The sequence below is a fragment of the Bos mutus genome, chromosome 14 (genome assembly GCF_027580195.1).
Source record: "Bos mutus isolate GX-2022 chromosome 14, NWIPB_WYAK_1.1, whole genome shotgun sequence".
In the NCBI taxonomy this organism is placed as follows: Eukaryota; Metazoa; Chordata; class Mammalia; order Artiodactyla; family Bovidae; genus Bos; species Bos mutus.
Genome location: NC_091630.1, coordinates 5,503,730 through 5,526,114, shown reverse-complemented (window position 1 = coordinate 5,526,114; position 22,385 = coordinate 5,503,730). Strand labels below are relative to the sequence as shown.

General features: G+C 43.2%; 1 protein-coding gene and 1 non-coding gene across 2 annotated transcripts in view; both read right to left on the bottom strand.

Moving 5' to 3' along the window:
- The window catches only part of ATP6V0D2 (ATPase H+ transporting V0 subunit d2), a 56,096-nt gene extending 41,186 nt beyond the window's left edge, over window positions 1-14,910 (bottom strand). Inside the window, exons 1-2 of the mRNA XM_005888282.2 lie at window positions 14,502-14,910; window positions 947-1,118 (exon numbers count right to left, since the gene is read on the bottom strand). Coding sequence (XP_005888344.1) covers window positions 947-1,118; window positions 14,502-14,631 — 302 coding nt within the window. The 5' untranslated portion in view covers window positions 14,632-14,910. The remainder of the gene's footprint in view (window positions 1-946; window positions 1,119-14,501) is intronic.
- Window positions 14,911-18,987: 4,077 nt separating this feature from the next.
- On the bottom strand, window positions 18,988-19,113 carry LOC138990849 (small nucleolar RNA SNORA61). Its single transcript, XR_011466958.1, has one exon. It is a non-coding gene; the product is annotated as a small nucleolar RNA SNORA61 (small nucleolar RNA).
- Window positions 19,114-22,385: the final 3,272 nt, after the last annotated feature.

The following is a 22,385-nucleotide window of genomic DNA, read 5'->3' as shown; positions in this document are numbered from 1 at the left end:
GGGAGGAAGGGGATAGGTGGAATAGAGGGATATTTTTATTATAAGCCTTTCTCAACCAGTCTATGGCCTGGATGTAGTAATCATAGCTGTATATTAATCTAAATTATATGTACATGATAGACAGCTCATCCTTTGTGGGCATTCATTCTCAGCTTATCAGCTAAGACAACTGAAGGGGCCCAAAGTTTTGAGCACTGGATATAGTTTGTTAACTAGATTAAGAAATACAATTTACTACTGTGTAGAAATTCAAACACTTTTTAGAAAGAAGGGCCTTCACACGGCAAGACTGGAACCACTGGTGACACAGAGGGATAAAAATAAGACACGTCTAACTATGATGGGAGCTCCTTATTCTGTTGAAGGGGTAGGTGTGACTTTAAGAAAGATCTGTGATATTTCAACCCCACCTTGACAAGTGATCTGAAAATGTGGCGTAGTACCTACCTTCAGTTCCAACATCTGGAAAGTTTCAAACATCAGCAGCACTTATCACTGCTTAGAATGAATGACCTAATCATGTTTATAAGTAAATGAAATAAATAAATGAAATCTATTTTCTAACAGTGAAAATGTGGCTCTATGCTCTTCCCTGGTCACTTAGACGGTAAAGAATCTGCCAGCAATATGGGAGACCCAGGTTCGATCCCTGGGTTGGGAAGATCCCCTGGAGAAGGGGATGGCCACCCACTCCAGTATTCTTACCTGGAGAATCCCATGGCGGAGGAGCCTGGTGGGCTACAGTCCAGGAGGTTGCAAAGAGTCTGGGGACAGAGTGACTAACACTAAGATAAGACACGCTCTTATCAGTTCTCAGATCTGAATGCATTCAAACTTACAAACAGAAGTGGTCTTGAACTTCAGGCCAGCCTAACCCCACCTGGAACTCTTAGGGGTCACTCGCACAGTCACCCTGGGGAGGAGCAGGGCCCCTGCTGCCACTTACGTCATGTATGTGAAAAAGGTGCTTAGCGGCTCCAGGGAGTGATTCCGGAAATACTCAAACTCTCTGCAGAGCTTTTTCCTCATCTCCGTGTCAATAACAGAAACAGTAAGAGGAGTGGCTTGATTAGCCAAGAAGTTCCCATAATCCGTGGTCTGGAGATGAATTTTCAGATCTGAAATTAAACAAAGCACCAGATCAGGTTAAATTTGGAACATGCATGAAAAAGCTTTACAACACTGACTGAATTTGCAGTAACTTTATGATAAATGCATATTTATTTACTGTTTATTATTTATTTGATTGCACTGGGTCTTCGTTGCTGCGGTGATGTTTCCTGCTGCAGAGCACAGGCTCTGGCGCGTGGGCTTCAGTAGCTCCAGCCCCTGGGCTCAGTTGTGGCTCACAGGGCCCGGGGCACTCAGGCTATAGTAGCCCCAGCCCCCGGGCTCAGTTGTGGCTCGCAGGGCCTGTGGCACTCAGGCTTGGTAGCTCCAGCCCGTGGGCTCAGGAGGGGTGACTCGCAGGGCCCGGGGCGCTCAGGCTTCGGTAGCTCCAGCCCGCGGGCTCAGGAGGGGTGGCTCGCAGGGCCCGGGGCGCTCAGGCTTCGGTAGCTCCAGCCCGCGGGCTCAGGAGGGGTGACTCGCAGGGCCCGGGCGCTCAGGCTTCGGTAGCTCCAGCCCGCGGGCTCAGGAGGGGTGGCTCGCAGGCCCGGGGCGCTCAGGCTTCGGTAGCTGTGACTCAGGGGCTCAGCTGCTCTGCAGCATGTGGAAGCTTCCCGGATTAGGGATGCAACTCCGATTTCCTGCACTGGCAGGTAAATTCTTATCCACTCTTCCACCAGGGAAGTCTGATAAATGCATATTTAATTATTACTACTTTATTCAGTTCAGTTCAGTTGCTCAGTCATGTCCGACTCTTTGCGACCCCATGAATCGCAGCACGCCAGGCCTCCCTGTCCATCACCAACTCCCAGAGTTCACTCAAACTCACGTCCATCGAGTCAGTGATGCCATCCAGCCATCTCATCCTCCGTCGTCCCCTTATCCTCCTGTCCCCAATCCCTCCCAGCATCAGAGTCTTTTCCAATGAATCAACTCTTCCCATGAGGTGGCCAAAGTACTGGAGTTTCAGCTTTAGCATCATTCCTTCCAAAGAACACCCAGGACTGATCTCCTTTAAAATGGACTGGTTGGATTTCCTTGTAGTCCAAGGGACTCTCAAGAGTCTTCTCCAACAGCACAGTTCCCTTAATATAAGGTCTACGTAAGATTTAGACTTGCATGTTAATCTCTAAAGCAATAAGATTCAATGTTAATGCAGGTAATCAAAAACAACTTTTAATTACATATGAACTCTAGAATCATTGAGCACAGTTGAAAAGAACATTAGAAACCACCTAGTCCAGAGATTGCAAATTGGTTTTAACTGAGCCACTATTTGGAAATAGTGCTAGGAAAACTGTTTGAGGATACTAAGCCTCCATCCCTGCTTGATGGCAAAGAAAAGTTTATTACTAATATTTACCCTACAGATGAAGACATTGAGTTTCAGTGGGTCTAAATGGGTTTTAACCTTTAAAAAACAAAGATCCAGTCCCATCACTTCATCAAGATCATGTTGTGAAATTGATTCAAAGCCAGTATCATACCTTTAAAAAAATCTGTATTTTATTACCAATCAATTAAATCAGATCATCAATTATTCTGTTACTTAATTCTGTCTCGTGGAATTATTTAACCTCACTCATCTGAATTTCAAAATACCTGGATAATACTTCTGGAACACCTCCTATTCCAGGATATTACAAAGTCTTAATATGTTAACTTCAAAGAGACAGTTCCAATTTCTTAGTAGTATCTTTTATCTTTTGGTTCCTGTGTGGTACCCAACACATAAGTGTCTCAAATATCTGAACATCAGAAATGTCTTTGGCACCATCTAGCACATGACTGGAGGCAATAGAGCATCCTAGACTTTATTGCAATTTTCACTGAAACATTTATTGAGTATCTATTATGTGCTGTTACCACAGGAGACAAAACATATTCCTCATCTTCAAGCAAACTCATAATCTGGTGGAAGAAGAGGCACGAAAAAACAGATGATGCAACCAGCTGAGTTCAGGAATACAGATAAGAACCTTGATTTATGGGAACATAGAAAACGACTCAACAGATATAAGTTTGGGTAAACTCCAGGAGTTGGTGATGGACAGGGAGGCCTGGCATGCTGCAATCCATGGGGTCGCAAAGAGTCGGACACAACTGAGCCACTGAACTGAACTGAACTGAGAAAATGAGAGCAAGACTCAGAGGGATGAAAGCAAAACAAGCCTAGGAAAGTTTCCGGAAGAAGGTTAAGCCAGAGATGAGCCTTCAAGTGCTATGCAAGAGTGCAAGGAAGGCATTCCATGAATTTGTACAGGTGGGGAGGGGCAAGAAATTCAAAGCAGTTCAGTGCTGTTGAAGAGCTGAGTGGGAGAGAAGGAGGGGTAAGAAATGAAGCCAGATAAATACGCAGGGGCTGTCCCCAGGAAGATTTGGTGTGACATTCTTGATCCTGAGGATAACAGGGAGCCCTGTGGGTGATGAGCTAATCACTCTGGTAGCTGATGCAGGAGGGGCATTTGCAGTCAAGTGGTTCTTGAGTCTCAGCAGACAGGCATTCTTCAGGGTCTGGAGTAGATCATGCATCAGAAATGCTCTTCATCTGACTGACCACAGAATTTATTTGCTCAATTATCTATTTAATTAGCTTAACTAAAAAAAAAAACATACTCTTTTGCCATGTCTTTTATTTTGACAGTTCAGATTTTTTACAATTTGACAGTGTGCAGTCTCAGCATGGAGAAATATTTGCCAACAGGAATGACACAAATGGTATTTCTTCCAAAACCATGATATATGGCTCACGGGACATATGTTTCTCTTTCAGCTGCCAGTGAGATGCTGAAATTAAATGTCTCAGGTATTTCAGACTCTGCTTAAGCAATCTTGTAAAACTGTGGTTGGTGGACAGTTAAGATGGGGACCCTGGAAATCAGAACCGAAGAAAATCTTAGCTTGAAATATCTGCTCTGAGTTAATATCATTATCTTTCAATGATAACGATCATGCTGATAGTTTTGGGGTCACATGTTTTTCCTCGCATTTGCCCAAGTGCTTATGTAAACGTGTGTGCCTACATGCTCAGTTGTGTCCAGCTCTTTGCGATCCCACGGACTGCAGTCCAATAGGCTTCTCTGTCCATGGGACTTTCCCAGGCAAGAATTCTAGACTGGGTTGCCATTTCCTGCTCCAGGGGATCTTGCCAACCCAGGGGTAGAACTTGCATCTCCTGCAGGGGCAGGGTGATTCTTGCTGAGCCACTGGGAAGCCTTGCTTATCTTAGTAGGTATGTGATAAATAGAGCTTTGTGGTCAGATACATTTGGAATAAATAAGCTTCCTAACTGCAGGAACTGAAAGCCTTTAATACATTAATTTGAATGATTTCTTTGGAAAGAGTTTGGTACAGAACTTCCCAAGCCACTGGAAAACAATGCAGCCTCCCACAGAGCACACTTTGGAAAATTACTCTTTTTTTATCCAGAGTCGTGTTGCAAGTGGCACTTCTTTTTTATTCAAATGAGGAACTATGAGATCACTGCCAACTAAATCCATTTTATACGTCCCGAACACAATAGCACAACGGGAACAGATTCAGCTATTATAGCAAATATCTGAGTATATCACACAGTATAATAGCATATATGTGTATGTGCCTGCATGCGTGTACAAAGAGTCATAATGTAAAAATGCTTCTTCTGTGGGTTGCAGTCACTGGGTTCACGGAATTAGCTGAGATCTCTTGACTCGTGAGGCAGGAAAACTCTCTGGTTGCTATCTTTTCTCTGTTGGTTTGTTGGGTGGTTCATTTTTCTTTCCTGTGCAGCTTCCTGTTGGAACTCTTTAAAAATGAATGTCCAGACTGTTCACACTCCAGGTAGGTTTATGCCAAGGCAGCACCTGTACTTGTGAAGGATGCTATCTTTGAGCAGCCCCCTACCTCTTCCCCACACTCTGCTTGATGCTGAACTTATGGAAATTACCTGACCCTTCCAAACTCAATTTTCTCACCTTCAAAATGGGTTAGAATGTATGCTTTTTGGGTTACTGTGCAGCTTTAAAAAAGATAATGTAGATGAAGACCTTTTTTGCCCCCTTACTTATACCTATCTCCTTCCAAAATAATTTGATTCGATTGGCTGACTTTGATTTTTATTCCCTAAATCAGAACTTTCTTAAATAATATATTACCATCATACTTTACAGTTACTTAATTTGAATAAATCTATCACTATTTTTAAAGCCAGATGCTTCTTCCTCCATTTTTGCTACAGTACTGCCATTCTCACGGTGATGAAACTTTGAAGAGTTTCCTTCAAGTCCTCTTTGAAGATTTATTAACTCCAAATCTCCTGCATCGTTTCTGGATATCTTCCCAGATTTCCTCTCCTTATACCCCAGTTTGGAATGATAATGTCATAAACCTAGATCACTGTGGCAATCTCTTAATAGATTCTTGTCATAAACCTAGATCACTGTGGCAATCTCTTAATAGATTCTCCCAAGTTTCTTTCCTTTCTGTACTCCATGCCTCAAACTTTCATCTTTCCTAAGAAACGCTTGGATCTTAGAATGACCCTCTAAGTAGCGTGGAGCTACTGAATTTTAGGCAGATTAAAAGCAACTTGCAAATTATTTGTATTTTACCACTGACAGATGATTTTAACATACAATATAAGCCTTAACAATAATCCCCATTCCATAGATGAAGAAGCCGAGGCTCAGAGAAATAACCTGTACATCTTTCCATGCATACAGGTATTTGACTGAAGATTTGGACATGACTCTCTCCTCACTCAATATTCTGAAGTTCCATAATTAGACCTTCGGTGGCTCTCGAAAATTTTCCCAGCACAAACTCCTGTGTTATTGGAATACTCTAGTACTGCAGGCAACTGCTTTACCCCTCACCAGTATGCCTTTATGTTTTTCTACTTATAGTCCATTAATTCTCCCCAAGAGCCTAGAACGGCTTATCAGCTCAACTGCCCTGACCCCACCTCCAGTTCCCCATTTCACTGACATTTTCCCAACCCACTGCCCTTCAAGATTCAGTTTACTTTCGAATATATCCTCTAGCTATAAACTCTTCTTAAATTTTAATAGTTTTTATTTATTTATAGAATGATTGTTTCCAAAACAAACCAGTGCTCTTTGAAGGAAAGCAGAATCAACAACATAAGAGTCATACACCAAACACTATTAACCACAACCAGGAAAAGGGAAGGATTATTTTAGGGATTTTAAAGTCTAGCAGAAGAGGGTAAATTAATTTGTGTTGTATATACACGGCAATTCAGGCTGTGTTCTTATGACTTCCAGGGAATTCTCATGATTTACAGTTTACAAAACATTTTCAGAAATGTCTGTTTCCCTTAGAAACTGGGAGTTGGGCCAGGGAGATACCATCTATCATAAAGGAAAGCACCATGGCTAAAAGTTAAGCAGCTGGCTTATACCCCAGGCCCAGGAAGCAGAGTCAGGACTTAAACAGGCAGACATGTCTATTGCGTATTTTCAAATTTTTACCACGTGCAAAACACAGCCTTAGGCTAGGGAAGCTAGGAGACGAAAAAGGATATGCTGTGGTTTCTATCCTTTAAAAAAGGTCTTTTTTTTTTTTAAGTTCAGTTTTACTGGGGTATAACCAACAAATAAAATTCTAAAGCACTTAAAGTATACGTCGTGGTGATCTGATACACTCTAACACTGTGAAAGGATTCTCCCACCTCGTTAACTAACCCCTCTATAAGCAAACCTATTTACAGTTTCTGCCCTTGAGAAGCTTACAATTTAGGAGGGGATAGATTCATTTATTCATTTAGGAGTTAAGCCCTTAACTGTGATATCTCAGGGGACTAGATAGATAAACAGACAAACGTCCTGCCCCAGAATGACATACTTATGCAAATATTACAGATGCTGTACAGAATTAGGTACATTACATGGCACAATAAAGCACAAAATTGAGACTTGTCAATTCTATCCCAATAGGAATGAGTACAAAAGGGTTTATAGAGAAAATGACTTCGAGTGGAGATTTTAAAGAGGAATGGGCATTCTCCAGGCAACAAGATGCAGAATGGAATTTGTGGCTGAAGGAATAACTGTAGAGAAAGGCAGAAGAGCTCTGAGGAAATGCTTACCAGGTAGAGATGGGATGGTAACTGGCCAGTCAGCTCAGCTGGTTAGCTACTGCTGCTCAGCCGCTTCAGTTGTGTCCAACTATGTGCCACCCTATGGACTGTAGCCCGCCAGACTCCTTTGTCCACGGGATTCTCCAGGCCAGAATACTGGAGTGGGTTGTCATGCTCTCCTCCAGGGGATCTCCTGACCCAGGGATCAAACTCAGGTCTCCTGCATTGCAGGAAGATTCTTTACCATCTGAGCCACCAGGGAAGCCCCATTGGTTAGAGTGTGGTGCTAACATCACCAAGGTCACTGGTTTAATCCTCATAGGCCAAGCTGTCTAGCTTTTAAACTAAGTTAAATTTATCCTGCCTGATGGAAGTATTTTTGAACACTGACAATACTGTATATGCATTTTTTATACAAAGCAGAGAAAATAAGTACTATAATTAGGGCTTCCTGGGTAGCTCAAATAGTAAAGAATCTGCCTGCAATGCAGGAGACCTGGGTTACATCCCTGGGTCAGGACGATCCCTTGGAGGAGGGCATGGCAACCCACTCCAGTATCCTTGCCTGGAGAAAACATGGACAGAGAAGCCTGGTGGGCCCCAGTCCATGGGGTCCCAAAGAGTTGGACACGCCTGAGTGACTAACACTTTCATTTTCACATAATTAGAGGTACAAATAGTGTGTAAAGGAGAATGATGAAATTCCTTTGAAATAAGAGTCTTCCTTCTATAAGAGTTTTTTAAATTTTAGACTACCTTTTAATAGATAGTAGGTATTTTCCCTTCCATGCATTGGAGAAGGAAATGGCAACCCACTCCAGTGTTCTTGCCTGGAGAATCCCAGGAACGGGGGAGGCTGGTGGGCTGCCGTCTATGGGGTCGCACAGAGTCGGACACGACTGAAGAGACTTAGCATAGCATAAGGTCTCCTACTTGTCAACTACGTATCCACACCACTGCCACTCATTACTAGTCCCAGTAACTACTATTTTTAATTCCACATGAATCCTTTCACAGTTTATTATGCCTTTTCTTTTTTTTCTGTAGTTATAGGATATTACATTATATAACTGTTCCATAATTTATTTAACCAGCTCCCTTACAGTGGACATTTAATTTGTTTTTTATTTTCTGCCAGTCCCAACAACGCTACATGAAGTCCCCGGCCAAGCGTGCATGCACTTAGAATTGTGAGGCCCAACCGCTCTCATTAAGGGGTTCTTACTCTTTCAATGTTTTTATTCTTTAGAGTGGGAGCCCTTTTCGGGCAGGGTATTCTTTTTCATCTTTCCTTCCCTGGCCCTAACTAGAACGTGCTGAGTACACGCATTAATTCCCACATGAAGGCACAGTTGGAAAGGAATGGAGGTCATGTCCCTTGAAAAGGAAGCATTAATGATTGTTCATAAGCTGTAATCAGCTCCTCTCATCCGCTTCCCAGAAACGACAGCAGAGACGACAAGGGAAAGGCTGGGTCCAGACCTCTCACCATACCCGAGAGCCGGGGTCACGTTCAGCACGTGTTTCAGAGAAAGCTTGCTGTTTGTTGTTCAGCTGCAGCCCCGGGGACTGCAGCCCACCACGCTCCTCCGTCCATGGAATTCCCCAGGCAGGAATACTGCAGTCTGCGGCCATTGCCTTCTCCAGGGGATCTTCACCATCCAGGGATCCAACCGTGTCTCCAGCATTGCAGGTGGATTCTTTACCTCTGAGCCACCAGGGAAGGCTATTTCTTACTAAATTTTTGAGCTCTGAACTGTTCATCTTACCACTTTGTCTTTTTTTGAACATGAAAGAATACTTACAACGGTCTGGTTTGTAATTTAAAAATCTAATGAAAATAGCAGTGTTGCCATGAAAAGACATGAAGGAGCCTCAAATGTGTGTTATTAAGTGAAAGAAACCCGTCTGGAAAGGTTACATACTTAATGATCCCAACTGTGTGACATTCTGGAGAAGGCCAAACTAGGGAAACAGCACAATGACCAGTGGTTCCCGCAGGGGGTCACGGATATGGAGAATACTCAGAGCACAGAATAATTTCAGGGCAGTGAAAATACTCTGTATAATGTAACAGTGGTGGATACGTGTTGTACATTTGTCCGTTCCCACAGAATATGAAAGAGGAGAGTGAAAAATCTGGCTTACAACTCAATAGTCAAAAAACTAAGATCATGGTGTCTGTTCCATCACTTCATGGCAAATAGATGGGGAAACAATGGAAACAGTGACAGACTTTATTTTCTTGGGCTCCAAAATCACTGCAGATGGTGACTGTAGCCCTGAAATTAGAAGACACTTGCTCCTTGGGAGAAAAGCTATGATTAACCTAAACAGTATATAAAAAGCAGAGACATTACTTTCTCAACAAAAGTCCATATAATCAAAGCTATGGTTTTACCGATAGTCATGTATGGATGTGAGAATTGGACCATAAAGAAGGCTGAGCACTGAAGAATTGATGCTTCTGAACTGTGGTGTTGGAGAAGACTCTTGAGAGTCCCTGGGACTATAAGGAGATCAAACCAGTCAATCCTAAAGAAAATCAGTCCTGAATATTCATTGGAAGGACTGATGCTGAAGCTGAAGCTCCAATATTTTGGCCACCTGATTTGCAGCGCTGACTCATTAGAAAAGACCCTGATGCTTGGAAAGATTGAAGGCAGGAGGAGAAGGGGACGACAGAGGGCAAGATGGTTGGATGGCATCACCGACTCAATGGACATGAATTTGAGTAAGCTCTGGGAGGTGGTGAAGGACAGGGAGGCCTGGCGTGCTGCAGTCCAAGGGGTCGAAAAGAGTTGGACGTGACTGAGTGAATGAACAACAATATAGAATGTATAAGTCCAATGTAAACTCTGGACTCGATTATGATGTATCGAGCATAGGTTCACAGATTACAAAATTGCACCTTTCTAGTGGAGGACACTGATAACGGGAGGCTATGCATGTGTGGAAGCAGGGGTTATATAAAAAATCTCTGTACTTTCTCCTAAATTTTGCTGTGAACCTATAGTTGCTCTAAAAAAAAAATTAATTAAAAATTAGCAGTGTTAATTCTTCTGAAGACGATTTTATGGCGTTTCACACTATTATTTTGGTTCAAGTTATTGTAAATAACTTTTTTAAAAAGTCACTTTTTAGGAATTTTCTGTGTGCAGTACCAGTGATACAGGCTATGTGAACTGGCTTCCTCTCCTATTCCCGGGAAGGACTGAGTCATGGAGCGGCCTAAAACAGAGGGTCCTAGTGACTGGTTCAGCTGACTGTTAGTCAGGGTGAGATCTTGGAGCAGGTGAGTATTTCTGACCACACTCACTTGCACAATCATAAATGCCAGGATTTTTCAAAGCTTTTGTGGACAATCTTCATATTTGTCTCTTCCAAAATGACCTGAAACCTCCTGTGTTCCTGGTAAGTGGTTCCAAAACAATTCATTGGTGTCAGGATACTTTTCTTTTAAAGACTAGAGAAATTTAAAAGACTAAAGGTGAATTTAATCTTTGCCAAATTAGCTTTCCTTTACCGAAAGTGCCTGCTTCCACACGGTACTATCCCGACACTGCTTTCCCTGCCCTTCTTGACCCGTCATGTGTATGGTGTATATTATGCTCAAAAGTAACAGAAATCTAAAGTCCTTAACTTCTGTCCCGAGAGTGTCCATGATTTCTCTCCAGCGTGTTTTAAACCAGCTGGGAAAGTGGCTGGGTTTCTCTCAGTAAACTCACAGATGCAACAGCTGAGCTGCTTTTCACAAGTGCCTTATTTCCCAACATCCTATAAGTGAGAGAGTCATTTCCTAGGCAGGTTGATAAGGAGTCTAGGGTCCCCAAGGAGAGAGGGGTCTGGAATTCTCAAGGAGGAAGAAAGGACAAACTTTTTTTCCTTCTCTACATTCCTTAGGATTATGTAACAATAATGTATCCTGCCTAAGGACAGTCTTTGGATTAAACCTTCTGTTATCTTAAAATGTAAATTATGGGAGTAGGTCTGATGAGGTCTTTACAACCTCCAGACATTCTTTGGATTCATTGGAAAGTATGTAACTTCATTGTTAACACTAGCAAGCGGGTATTCTTTCTGCCCCCTTCTGATGCCTATGTCAGAAGCTTTCTCTATCTTCTTTATACTTTAATAAAACTTTATTACACAAAAACTCTGAGCGATCAAGCCTCGTCTCTGGCCCCAGATTGAATTCTTCTCCTCCGGGGGCCAAGAATCCCGGTGTCTTCGCATGAATCAACAACAACCTTTCATAAGGTAAACAGGCAAGGCAGACCTTATTATTTTCTATATCAAAATGGAGCTGAGAGCAGCATCGACCTACTCATGGATCTTCCATTCATGCTCAGGAGGCAGACATTTTAGTGGAAAAAGTATAATAGCTGCAGACGTCTGCATACCTCACCCTTGGTGAGGTGGTTAGATTGGTCATAGCCACGCCAAGCCTCAGAGTCCTCAACTGAAGACATGAAACCTTTATTTAGATTGATTTTCTCAGCAGTCGTTATAACCTGCAGTTTGAGGGCATATTTGATATTCACAAGAGTCTCCAAAAAGATTGGAAACAGATTCAAACACAGTTGTGAAATGAATGGCTGAAAAAGAAATATAACTGGGAGAAAGGAAAGGTAGAAACCATGAGATATCATGAAAATAATGAACGGTGTACGTAGGAAGGGTTCTTATTCGGGGCTCAGGATGACTTCAGCTGGTCCATGACTCCTTGATATTACATGGAAAATTCCATATGTGTGCACCTGTGTGTATTTTTCTAAGAAATTCACTCTTCAGGGCTTCAAGAGTCTGAAACCTTTCCTTCTCCCCCAAATTGAAGCTGAGGGTGATTTCTCTCTGAATTCTTTAGTGAGCAGGCTTAAACCTTGCTTTGTATCATGAAGACATTTATGTATGGTTTGTGTTTAAATTTGCATTCCTCAACTCATTTAAAAGCCTGCTGCAAACTACTGAATTCATTCAAATGGTTTCTCTCGGAAGCATTCATTCTGCCTTGTGCTCATTAATTTTTTCTACCTCAATTTATGCTTATTTCCTATATGTGATTAACATTCTCCAGGCACCAAACTCCAAACTAGATATGCTGAAATGATTTAGGATTTGGAATTAAATTGCAATTATTTGTAGCCAACAGAATTAGTTATCATCTACAAGATTTGTCTAGCCATTTCCATCTCTAATGAAAAGAGAGGAGCTCCCTTAACTTAGGCAGTTCTGCCTTAATCCTGTTTGGCTTTACCCTCAGCCCTACCTGAGAAGCGTACAAAGTCACCTTGTTTTTTTGTCTTGTTTTCACTTTCTAATACTCTTCCTGGCAATTTATTACTTTCTTGTTTTTTCTAGAATGATCTGGACATTTTAAAGCACCCTATTATTAACATGATAATGATTTTATAAACATGTTTCAAAGTTATAAATGTAGCCGTATTTAATAATAAAGTGAAAGTGAAGTCGCTCAGTCGCGTCCGACTCTTTGCAACCCCATCCATGGACTATTGCCCATCAGGCTCCTCCATCCATGGAATTTTCCAGGCAAGAGCACTGGAGTGGGTTGCCATTTCCTTCTCCAGGGGATCTTCCTGACCCAGGGATTGAACCCGGGTCTCCAACATTGCAGGCAGACGCTCTACTGTCAGAGCCACCAGGGAAGCCCCTTTAATAATAAAAATACTATATTATAGATGTGAGATCTTTGGTAAGGCTTTGAAAACATTATAGCTTAATTTCCAGAGAGGAAGGGGAAGTTGGGAGGTACTGGTCAAAGGGTATGCAGTGTTGGTTACACAAGACAAATAAGTCCTAGAGATCTGCTGTAGAGCACAGAGCCATAGTCCTCACACACATGCACACACAACAACAGAGGGCAGGAGAAGACTTTTAGAGGTGCCAGATGGGCTTATGGCACAGACTGTGGTGATTTCCCAGGTGTACACTTATCCCTAAACTCATCCAGTTGTATACATTAAATATGTACAGCTTTTGTATGTCAATCATATCTCAGTAAAATGGTTAAAAAAAAAAAGAAAAGATAATTGGCTTTGTAGAGTCCTAAAGGAAATCAACCTTGAATGCTCACTGGAAGGACTGATGCTGAAGCTGAAGCTCCGATACTTTGACCACCTCATGCGAAGAGCTGATTAATTGGAAGAAAAAGACCCTGATGCTGGGAAAGATTGAAGGCAGGAGAAGGGGATGACAGATGGCTGGATGGCATCACTGACTCAATGGACATGAGTTCGAGCGAACTCTGGGAAGTGGTGAAGAACAGGGAAGCCTGGAGTGCTGCAGTCCATGGGGTCGCAAAGAGTCGGACACATCTTAGCGACTAGAGAACAAGAGTGCTTCATAGCTCTTCACACATTCTCCTGTGCGTTGCCTTATTTATTTCTCCAAACCACTCAGCAGAGCAGGCAGCATTACCACCCAGTTTTACAAAGAAGGAATCAGGCTCGGAGGTTTTGAGCCTCAGGTCTGACCCTCTGTAGAGGTCAAAGTCAGGGCTTTTGAATCCAGGGTGGCCTCACCACAGGCCTGTCTCTTGATTTTTTTTCTTAAGCTCCAGTGAAGACAAATCTCAAATACACATGCCCTCATATTAATAGACACAGAGAAAGCGGATAGAATAAAATTCTCTATACCAAGGTTTGGGGGTGGGGGAAGGAGGGGGGAATTAAGGCTGTAGATCCCTGGACAGTTTGGTGACACCCTTCTGCAAATATTTATAAATACATAGAATGAAAATATATAGAATTACCAAGAAAACAAAATATATCAAAATATAGTTACGAGGATATTGTAAAATGTGACAAGGTGCTTCTTTATTAAGACAGTAAATATCAAGGTTGAGTCCAGTATCTAGCATTCTTTGAAACAGTGAAAGCATAAAAGGTATTTCAAGGCATCTGCAAGAACAGTAAGAGGATATGAAAACACTGGATTACTATTCAAAGTGCTAACCAGCTGTGATTTGTTGCCTGTCTTCATAATGAAAGGAAACGCTAAATTTCACTTAGAGACTATCGAAAATATAGATGCAATTTATTCCTCCCTAGTCAAAATTCAGGAGCCCTGATGTCTGCATCTTGGGCTGAAGACACCGCCCTGGACTCTAGGCCAGGGGGACGCAGCCCCTGGCCGCGCTTCCTTCCAGCGGGCGGCGTCAGCCCCTTTTTTCCCCCACTCCAGTATTCTTGCCTGGAGAATCCCATGGACAGAGGAGCCTGGCGGGCTATAGTCTATGGGGTCGCAGAGAGTCGGACACGACTGAAGCGACTTACACAAGAGCGGCGCTTACCTTCCAGGTTCTCACACTGGACCAGGTTGACGTAGTCCCGCCGGGTCAGGAGGCCAGCCTTGCAGCCGCGCACCAGGCCCTCCAGGTAGCCGTGGTCGGCGTTGAAGTTCAGCTCTGCGCTCTCGAGCATCGCGGGAAAGACCGCCCGAGGCTGCAGGGGCGCTCGGGTCCGCAGGGGCGCTCGGGTCCCCAGGGGCGCGCGGGTCCGGAAGGGCGCGCAGGTCTGCAGGGGCGCTCCAGTCTGGAGGGGCGCGCGGGTCTGCAGGGGCACGCGGTTCTCCCGAGTGGTCAGGCGGCGATCTCTCAGCTGATAGTCACGCTGCGGTGACCGGTTTCCTCCGCTTTCAAAGGCTTTCCATACAGCCGGCCCAGCCCTGTTTTTCCATCCACAATGGATCAGCCAGATAACCCGAGGGGGACCCGGGAGCAAAGCCCTGCAGGGGGAGCGGGGTCGTGGGAGGGACGGAGGGTCAGAGGCCGGGTCCCCGCCCCGCTCTGCTATTGCAGCCTTGCTACACCTGAATGTTGTGCAAACAGTGCTTCCCCATCCGAGCTTCTGTGCTTTCAGTTGTAAATTACATTCCTCTTAAACGTATTGAGGGCTACTAAGAAGAGAGGGGTTTAACACACACACACCCCACACACCTTATGTGAATAGATCCAATGTGAGCAGGCGGTTTGGAGAACCCTGAGAAGCTCATTTGGCAGCACGGTGTTTGTAAAACAAAACTCTAGTAATGCCTTGGGCTTAGCCGCTCAAGTCGTGTCCGACTCTGCGACCCATGGACTGTAGCCCGCCAGGCTCCTCTGTCCTTGGGATTCTCCAGGCAAGAACATTGGAGAGGGTTGCCATGCCCTCCTCCAGAGGCTCTTCCCGACCCAGGATTCGAACCCAGGTGTCCCGCATTGCGGGCTGATTCTTTATCGTCTGAGCCCTCCGCAGGGAAGCCCCAGTAATGGCTTAGCCTACTCCAAGTCTCCTAGCTGCTTCCCTCTCGTCCAGGTCCTGGGGCAGAGACCAGAAGGCAGTCCAGGGAGCAGGCACACAGCGCTGTGATTCTATAATAATAAGCCACTGTCTTTGCAAACTCTGAGTCTTTAGGAGGTGCTCTTCATTCTTTTTCCCTTTTAGATCTCAGGATTTACTCAGAGGAGTATCTGGACTGACTCTATTCCTGAGGTCAGGCCTGTCCTGCTCTTTACTGTAGCCCCTCCAGGCTCCTCTGTCCAGGGAATTTTCCAGGCAAGAATGCTGGGCTGGGTTGCCATTTCCCACTCCAGGGGATGTGGCCCTACTCCTGGGGCTTCCCTGGCACCTCAGTCAGTAAAGAATCCGCCTGCAATGCAGGAGACCCAGGTTCAATCCCTGGGTGTGGAAGCTCCCCTGGAGAAGGGAATGGCTACCCACTCCAGGATTCTTGCCTGGAGAAGCCCATGGACAGAGGAGCCTGGGGGGCTACAGTCCATGGGGTCACAAGAATTGGACCTGACTTAGCAACTTCACCACCACCGCCTCTCCAGGGGATGTTACCCACCCAGGGCTCCAACCCAGTATCTCACATCTCCCGCATTGGCAGGCGGATTCCTTACCACTGCGCTGCCTGGGAAGCCATAGTGTTGGTGTGGTGGTGCTGGTTTAGTGGCTAAGTTCTCTTGGACTCTTTGTGACCCCAGGGATCAAACACACAGAAGCCATAGTATTATTACCAAATCACAAATAAGGGACCGACTCTCAGAAGTTGGGAGGCAGCTCAGAATGCACAGCATAATTAAGCCAGGGTGTAACTGTTGTTTCCTGCTCCCAAAAGGAACGCTGGTTCTCCCTTATACCTAGCTCAAACATTGTGCCAAGTATCCTGAACATGATTTTACACATGTTGCATTTCACTGTCATATATATTATGTCAAATTCTTAACTGAAGTTAAAGTGTCAGAAAATCTCCAGTTATTTCTAAGTCTTTCTCAGTATTTCTAAGACCGCATGCCATGGAACAGGGCAGCTGTCTTGGGTTCCCTTCCCCTGATGCCCTCCAGCCTCTTCCCAATCAAAGTCTTTTGTTTTGTCAGTACATGTGTCTCCTTGGACAGTGTATTTCTCAGTGTCACACAAGAGCCCACTCTTGGGCTTTGAGAGGGGTCCCCCTTCCGGTAACAGTTACATTGTGAATTGGAAAAAATTTGAAGAAATAGTCTTTCAGTATTCAAAACCATTGACTACTTCTTTTTTTCAACAGAGAAGCCAGTCACGTTACATATGTCTTCACTGTTTCATTTTTGTCCTGCTCGTTAATGTAAATAAAAATACCAGCCAACCACCCTGAAACTACACTCGTTTGTCAGTTGCAACCAAATGCTGGCAACAGAAACTAGAGCTGAACAAAAACCAATGAAAGCATACTGTGAAAATCAATAGGCTAAATGGAATTTATATGAAAAAACATTATTGCTATTTGTAATTTGGGTGATACACATCCATTATATCATAAAATTTAGGATAAACCTATGTACCTATTTTGGAGAGAGAGCCAGTTTTTAAGCATGTACAGCACAACACAAAATCTTCATAGTTTTGCTGCTAACTAGCCCTTAATGGGAGAAGGCAATGGCACCCCACTCCAGTACTCTTGCCTGGAAAATCCCATGGATGAAGGAGCCCGGTAGGCTGCAGTCCATGGGGTCGCACAGAGTCGGACACAACTGAGCGACTTCACTTTCACTTTTCACTTTCATGCATTGGAGAAGGAAATGGCAACCCACTCCAGTGTTCTTGCCTGGAGAATCCCAGGGACGGGGAAGCCTGGTGGGCTGCTGTCTATGGGGTCACACAGAGTCGGACACGACTGAAGTGACTTAGCAGCAGCCCTTAATGTCTTGCTCCCAAAAGGAATGCTGGTTCGGACACAACTGAGCGACTGAACTGAACTGAACTGAGCCCTTAATGTCAACACGCTCAAAAAAGAATGGATTTTGTGTATGTGAAAACTTGTTTCTCATATTTTATATTCATAAGTAGATGAGTTCCAATGTTTCTTTAAAATTATATACATCTACTTTCTCTACTTTTATGAAATTGGCAGATGAGGTAAGCAAAGTATTTCCCTTTTTCTTGAATGAGCAAACATGTCTTATTCTTGCTAAAGATGCTTGTAAAAAAAATGAGATCAAACTCATAGGATAGGAGAGGAAACCCAGAACAGTGACAATAATCTAAAGCTTCTTCTTAAATGGGTCCTTCTGGCGGAAACATAATAAAAATGTTCACTTCAGTGTTTAAACTACCAATGATGTTTAGGAGAGCGGGCTTTGGCGTGTGACAGAGCCTGAGTTTCAGTGCCTTCTCCAAGTGCCAGTGCTTTCACGTGTAAAATGAGGATAATAGCACCTCGGTTTGTTGTAAATATTAAATGAGATACAATCCTAAATATACTTAGCAAGTGTGGGTATATGTGCTAAGAAGCAACTGCGGCGGCTTCTCCTCTTCCTCTCGTCACTGTAAAACACTGTGATTTCAGTTCACCAACTAGACTGCATTCCTGGAAGCCAGGATCAGTATCTTATTCATCTTTCTGTCTCTCAAGTGCCTAGTCACATGCCTTGAGGAAAGCAGATACTCGATAGCTGTCCACTGGATAAAATTATGCTTAACAGAATCTTTAGCTCCATGTGTCTCTAGGAAACCTTATATTTGGCAATTGTATTTGAAGAATGAAGGTATTTTGTGGTTTTCTAGCATGCTATACATCTGTGTATGTGTGTATGTATGCCTATCTATATAGAGTATATAGGACTTCTTACAACTTTCTGATAATTTTAAGAGCTCCCAAGAGTCATTAGTTTTGCAGCCATTAGAAGGTCAACTTATTCTATAAAGAATGGAGTTATTTTTTAGAGAGATGCAATGTCTATTCTCCAAAGCATAAAATGGTTGTCTTTTTTTTAGATGTAGCAGGATCTCAAGAGGACAGGGAGGAAGCAAAGAAGATCTAGACACCTTCCCACAGGCCTGGATATTGCCATTCAGTTGACCAGAGCAAGCCAGGGCTAAACTCTGAGGTAGCTGTGGACAGCCACACCCGCCCCCAGACAGTCCCTCAGAGTGTCTTCAAAGTGTTGTGTAGGATTCACCCTGGGGTGGGCCCTGGGTGCCATCCTTAATGACAAAGTCAAAGGCCAAGTCAAAGCTATCAGCACTTAAAACAAACAGTCTCCGTTGCAACTGTTCACCTCTGCCTTTGCAGCATTCCTAGATCACACAAACAAATGAACTTGACTGTTTTCCAGTAAAACTTCACCAAACACATGTGGTGAGCCAGATTTGGCCTCTGGATCACTGTTGCTGGGTCTGCTCTATAGCATCACCCATCTCCTCCCTTCCCTGACTGACTGTCAAGGAAACCCAAGATACCCTATGTCTTGTCCATAAATATGTCAGTATCTCTAAAAGACAAAATCCTTTAGTGATAATATTTTTTTTTCTTCTTTTCAACCTTGTCTGAAACTAGCCCACGTGCTGTACAGCACACACCACGAGCACAGTTTCAGTACTACTATTCCTCCTTTTATGACCACCAAGACCAGGGTTTAGATCCGATGGGAAAGGGAACTGGAGGGTTAGTGATAATATAATATTATGTGAATGTTTGTGTTAGTCACTCAGCTGTGTCCAACTTTTTGTGATACCATGAACTGTATGTAGCCCATCAAGCTCCTCTGTCCATGGAATTTTTCAGACAAGAAGACTGGAGTGGGTAACCATTTGCTTCTCCTTGGGATCTTCCCAAACAAGGGATCAAACCTGGGTCTCCAGCATTGTAGTTGGAGTCTTTACCATCTGAGCCACCAGGGAAGTCCACTGATGTATATACTATATTATATCTTAATGACCTGGATAACCACAGTGGTGTGGTTACTCACCTAGAACTTAATATCCTGGAGTGTGAAGTCAAGTGGGGCTTAGGAGGAATTACTATAAAAAAAGCTAGTGGAGGTGATGGAATTTCAGCTGAGCTATTTCAAATCCTAAAAGATGATGCCGTTAAAGTGCTACACTCAATATGCCAGCAAATTTGGAAAACTCAGCAATGGCCACAGGACTGGAAAAGGTCAGTTTTCATTCCAGTCCCAAAGAAAGGCACTTCCAAAAAATGTTTAAACTATTGCATAACAGCACTCATTTCACATGCCAGCAAGGTAATGCTCAAAATCCTTCAAGCTAGACTTCAATAGTATGTGAACCAAGAACTTCCAGATGTACAACTTGGATTTAGAAAAGGCAGAGGAATCAGAGATCAAATGGCCAACATCAGTTGGATCATAAAAAAGCAAAGGAATTCCAGAGAAACATCTACTTCTGCTTCATTGACCATGCTAAGGCCTCTGAATTGTGTGGATTACAACAAACTGTTGAAAATGCTTAAAGAGATGGGAATACCAGACCACCTTACCTGTCTCTTGTATGCAGGTCAAGAAGCAACAGTTAGAACCGGACATGGAACCACGGACTGGTTCAAATTTGGAAAGAAGTACGTCAAGACCGTATATTGTCACCCTGCTTATTTAATTTCTATACAGAGTACATCATGAGAAATGCAAGGCTGGATGAAGCCCAAGCTGAAATCAAGATTGCCAGGAGAAATAGCAATAACCTCAGACACACAGATGATACCACTCTAACTGCAGAAAGTGAAGAGGAACTAAAGAGCCTCTAAATGAAGGTGAAAGAGGAGAGTGAAAAAGCTGGCTTTAAAACTCAACATTCAAAAAGCTAAGATCATGGCATCTGGTCCCATCACTTCATGGCAAATAGATGGGGCAACAATGGAAACAGTGACAAACTTTATTTTCTTGGGCTCCAAAGTCACTGTGGAAGGTGACTGCAGCCATGAAATTAAAAAATGCTTGCTCTTAAAAGAAAAGCTATGACCAACCTAGACGGCATACTAAGAAGCATATACAACTCTCAGCCGACAAAATTTTGTATAATCGAAGCCATGATTTTTCCAGTAGTCATGTATGGATGTGAGAGTTGGACCATAAAGAAGGCTGAGTGCCAAAGAATTGATGTTTTTGAATTGTGTTACTGCAGAACACTCTTGGGAGTCCTTTGGACAGCAAGGAGATTCAACCAGTCAATCCTAAAGGAAATCAGTCCTGAATATTCATTGGAATGATTAATGGTGAAGTTGAAGCTCCAGTTCTTTGGCCACCTGATGTGAAGAACTGACTCATTTGAAAAGACCCTGATGGTGGGAAAGATTGAGGGCAAGAGGAGAAGGGGACAACAGAGGATGAGATGGTTGGGTGGCATCACTGACTCAATGCACCTCAGTTTAAGCAAACTCTGGGAGATGGTAAAGGACAGGGAAGCCTGGAGTGCTGCAGTCCATGGGGTTGCAAAGAGTTGGACATGGCTTAGTGATTGAACAACAAATATTATACATTATAATATAATCATAATTATATTACACTTTAAGTTATTCCTTAGTATTAAATATCCGGTCAATGTCCAAATTTTCTCAAGGTAATGATTTTTTACACTTGGTTTGCTTTAATGAGGAGACATTACAGTTGGATTTTATGTATCTTAATTTCCTTTTAGGTACACCTTCTCTCCATTAGCTTTGCATTTTGTTTAAAAAACCTGGTCACAGAATCTAGAGAGTTTCCCACAGTTAGGAATTTGCTGATTACATCCTGATGTGTCATTGAACTTGTTGCTCTATCTCCTGTTATTCCTATAAATTGGTAGTTAAATCTGGTGGCTTGATCACTTTCATGTTAAAGTTTTTGTAAGAGCACTTCATAGTGGTATTGACTACTTCTATCAGGATGCCTGTAACATTTTTTTTTAAATTTCACCTGCCATTTATGATTACTACTTAGATCCACTGTTTCATTGTCACAAAATGATTATATTTTAGACTATCATTCCTTCTTCATTTATTAGCTGGAGAACTTACATAGAAAGAGACTTTTCAACATCAACTGTTGGTTACCTTACCTTACATTTCATTCAAGAAAGATAGTATAGAGGACTTCACTGGTGGGTCAAGAATCTGCCTTCCAGTGGAAGGGACGTGGGTTCGATCCCTGGTTGGAGAACTCAGCCCCACATGTGCACGAGAGCTAAGCCTGTGTGCTCCAATGAGAGAAACCTGCCTGCTGCAGCTTACCAAGCCCGCACACTCCAGAGCCTGTGCTCGGATAAGCCTGTGAGCCGCAACTAGGGAAAGCCAGTGTGTTACAGCGAAGATCCAGGACCGCCCCCCACCCCCTCACCCCCGCCAAAAAAAAGGCTGGATAAATGCTTAACTCATTCCATTTACCAGTTTTCCAAATAATGTGTTGGTTCCCTAGAATCCTCCAAAAGTGACCAATAAAGGTTTTTCTTTTTATTTAATGTATTTATTTTAATCAGAGGCTAATTACTTTACAATATTATAGTGGTTTTTGCCATACATTGACATGAATCCTCCATGGGTGTACATGTGTTCACCATCCTGAACCCCCCTCCCACCTCTCTCCCCCATCCCATCCTCTGGGTCATCCCAGTACACCAGCCTGAAGCACCCTGTCTCATGCCTCGAACCTGGACTGGTCATCTATTTCATATATTGTAATATACATGTTTAAATGCTATTCTCTCAAATTATCCCACTCTCTCCCTCTCCCACAGAGTCCAAAAGTCTGTTCTTTACATCTGTTTCTCTTTTGCTGTCTCGCATACAGGGTTATCATTACCATCTTTCTAAATTCCATATATATGTGTTAGTATACTGTATTGGTGTTTTTCTTTCTGGCTTACTTCACTCTGTATAATAGGCTCCAGTTTCATCCACCTCATTAGAACTGATTCAAATGTATTCTTTTTAATGGCTGAGTAAT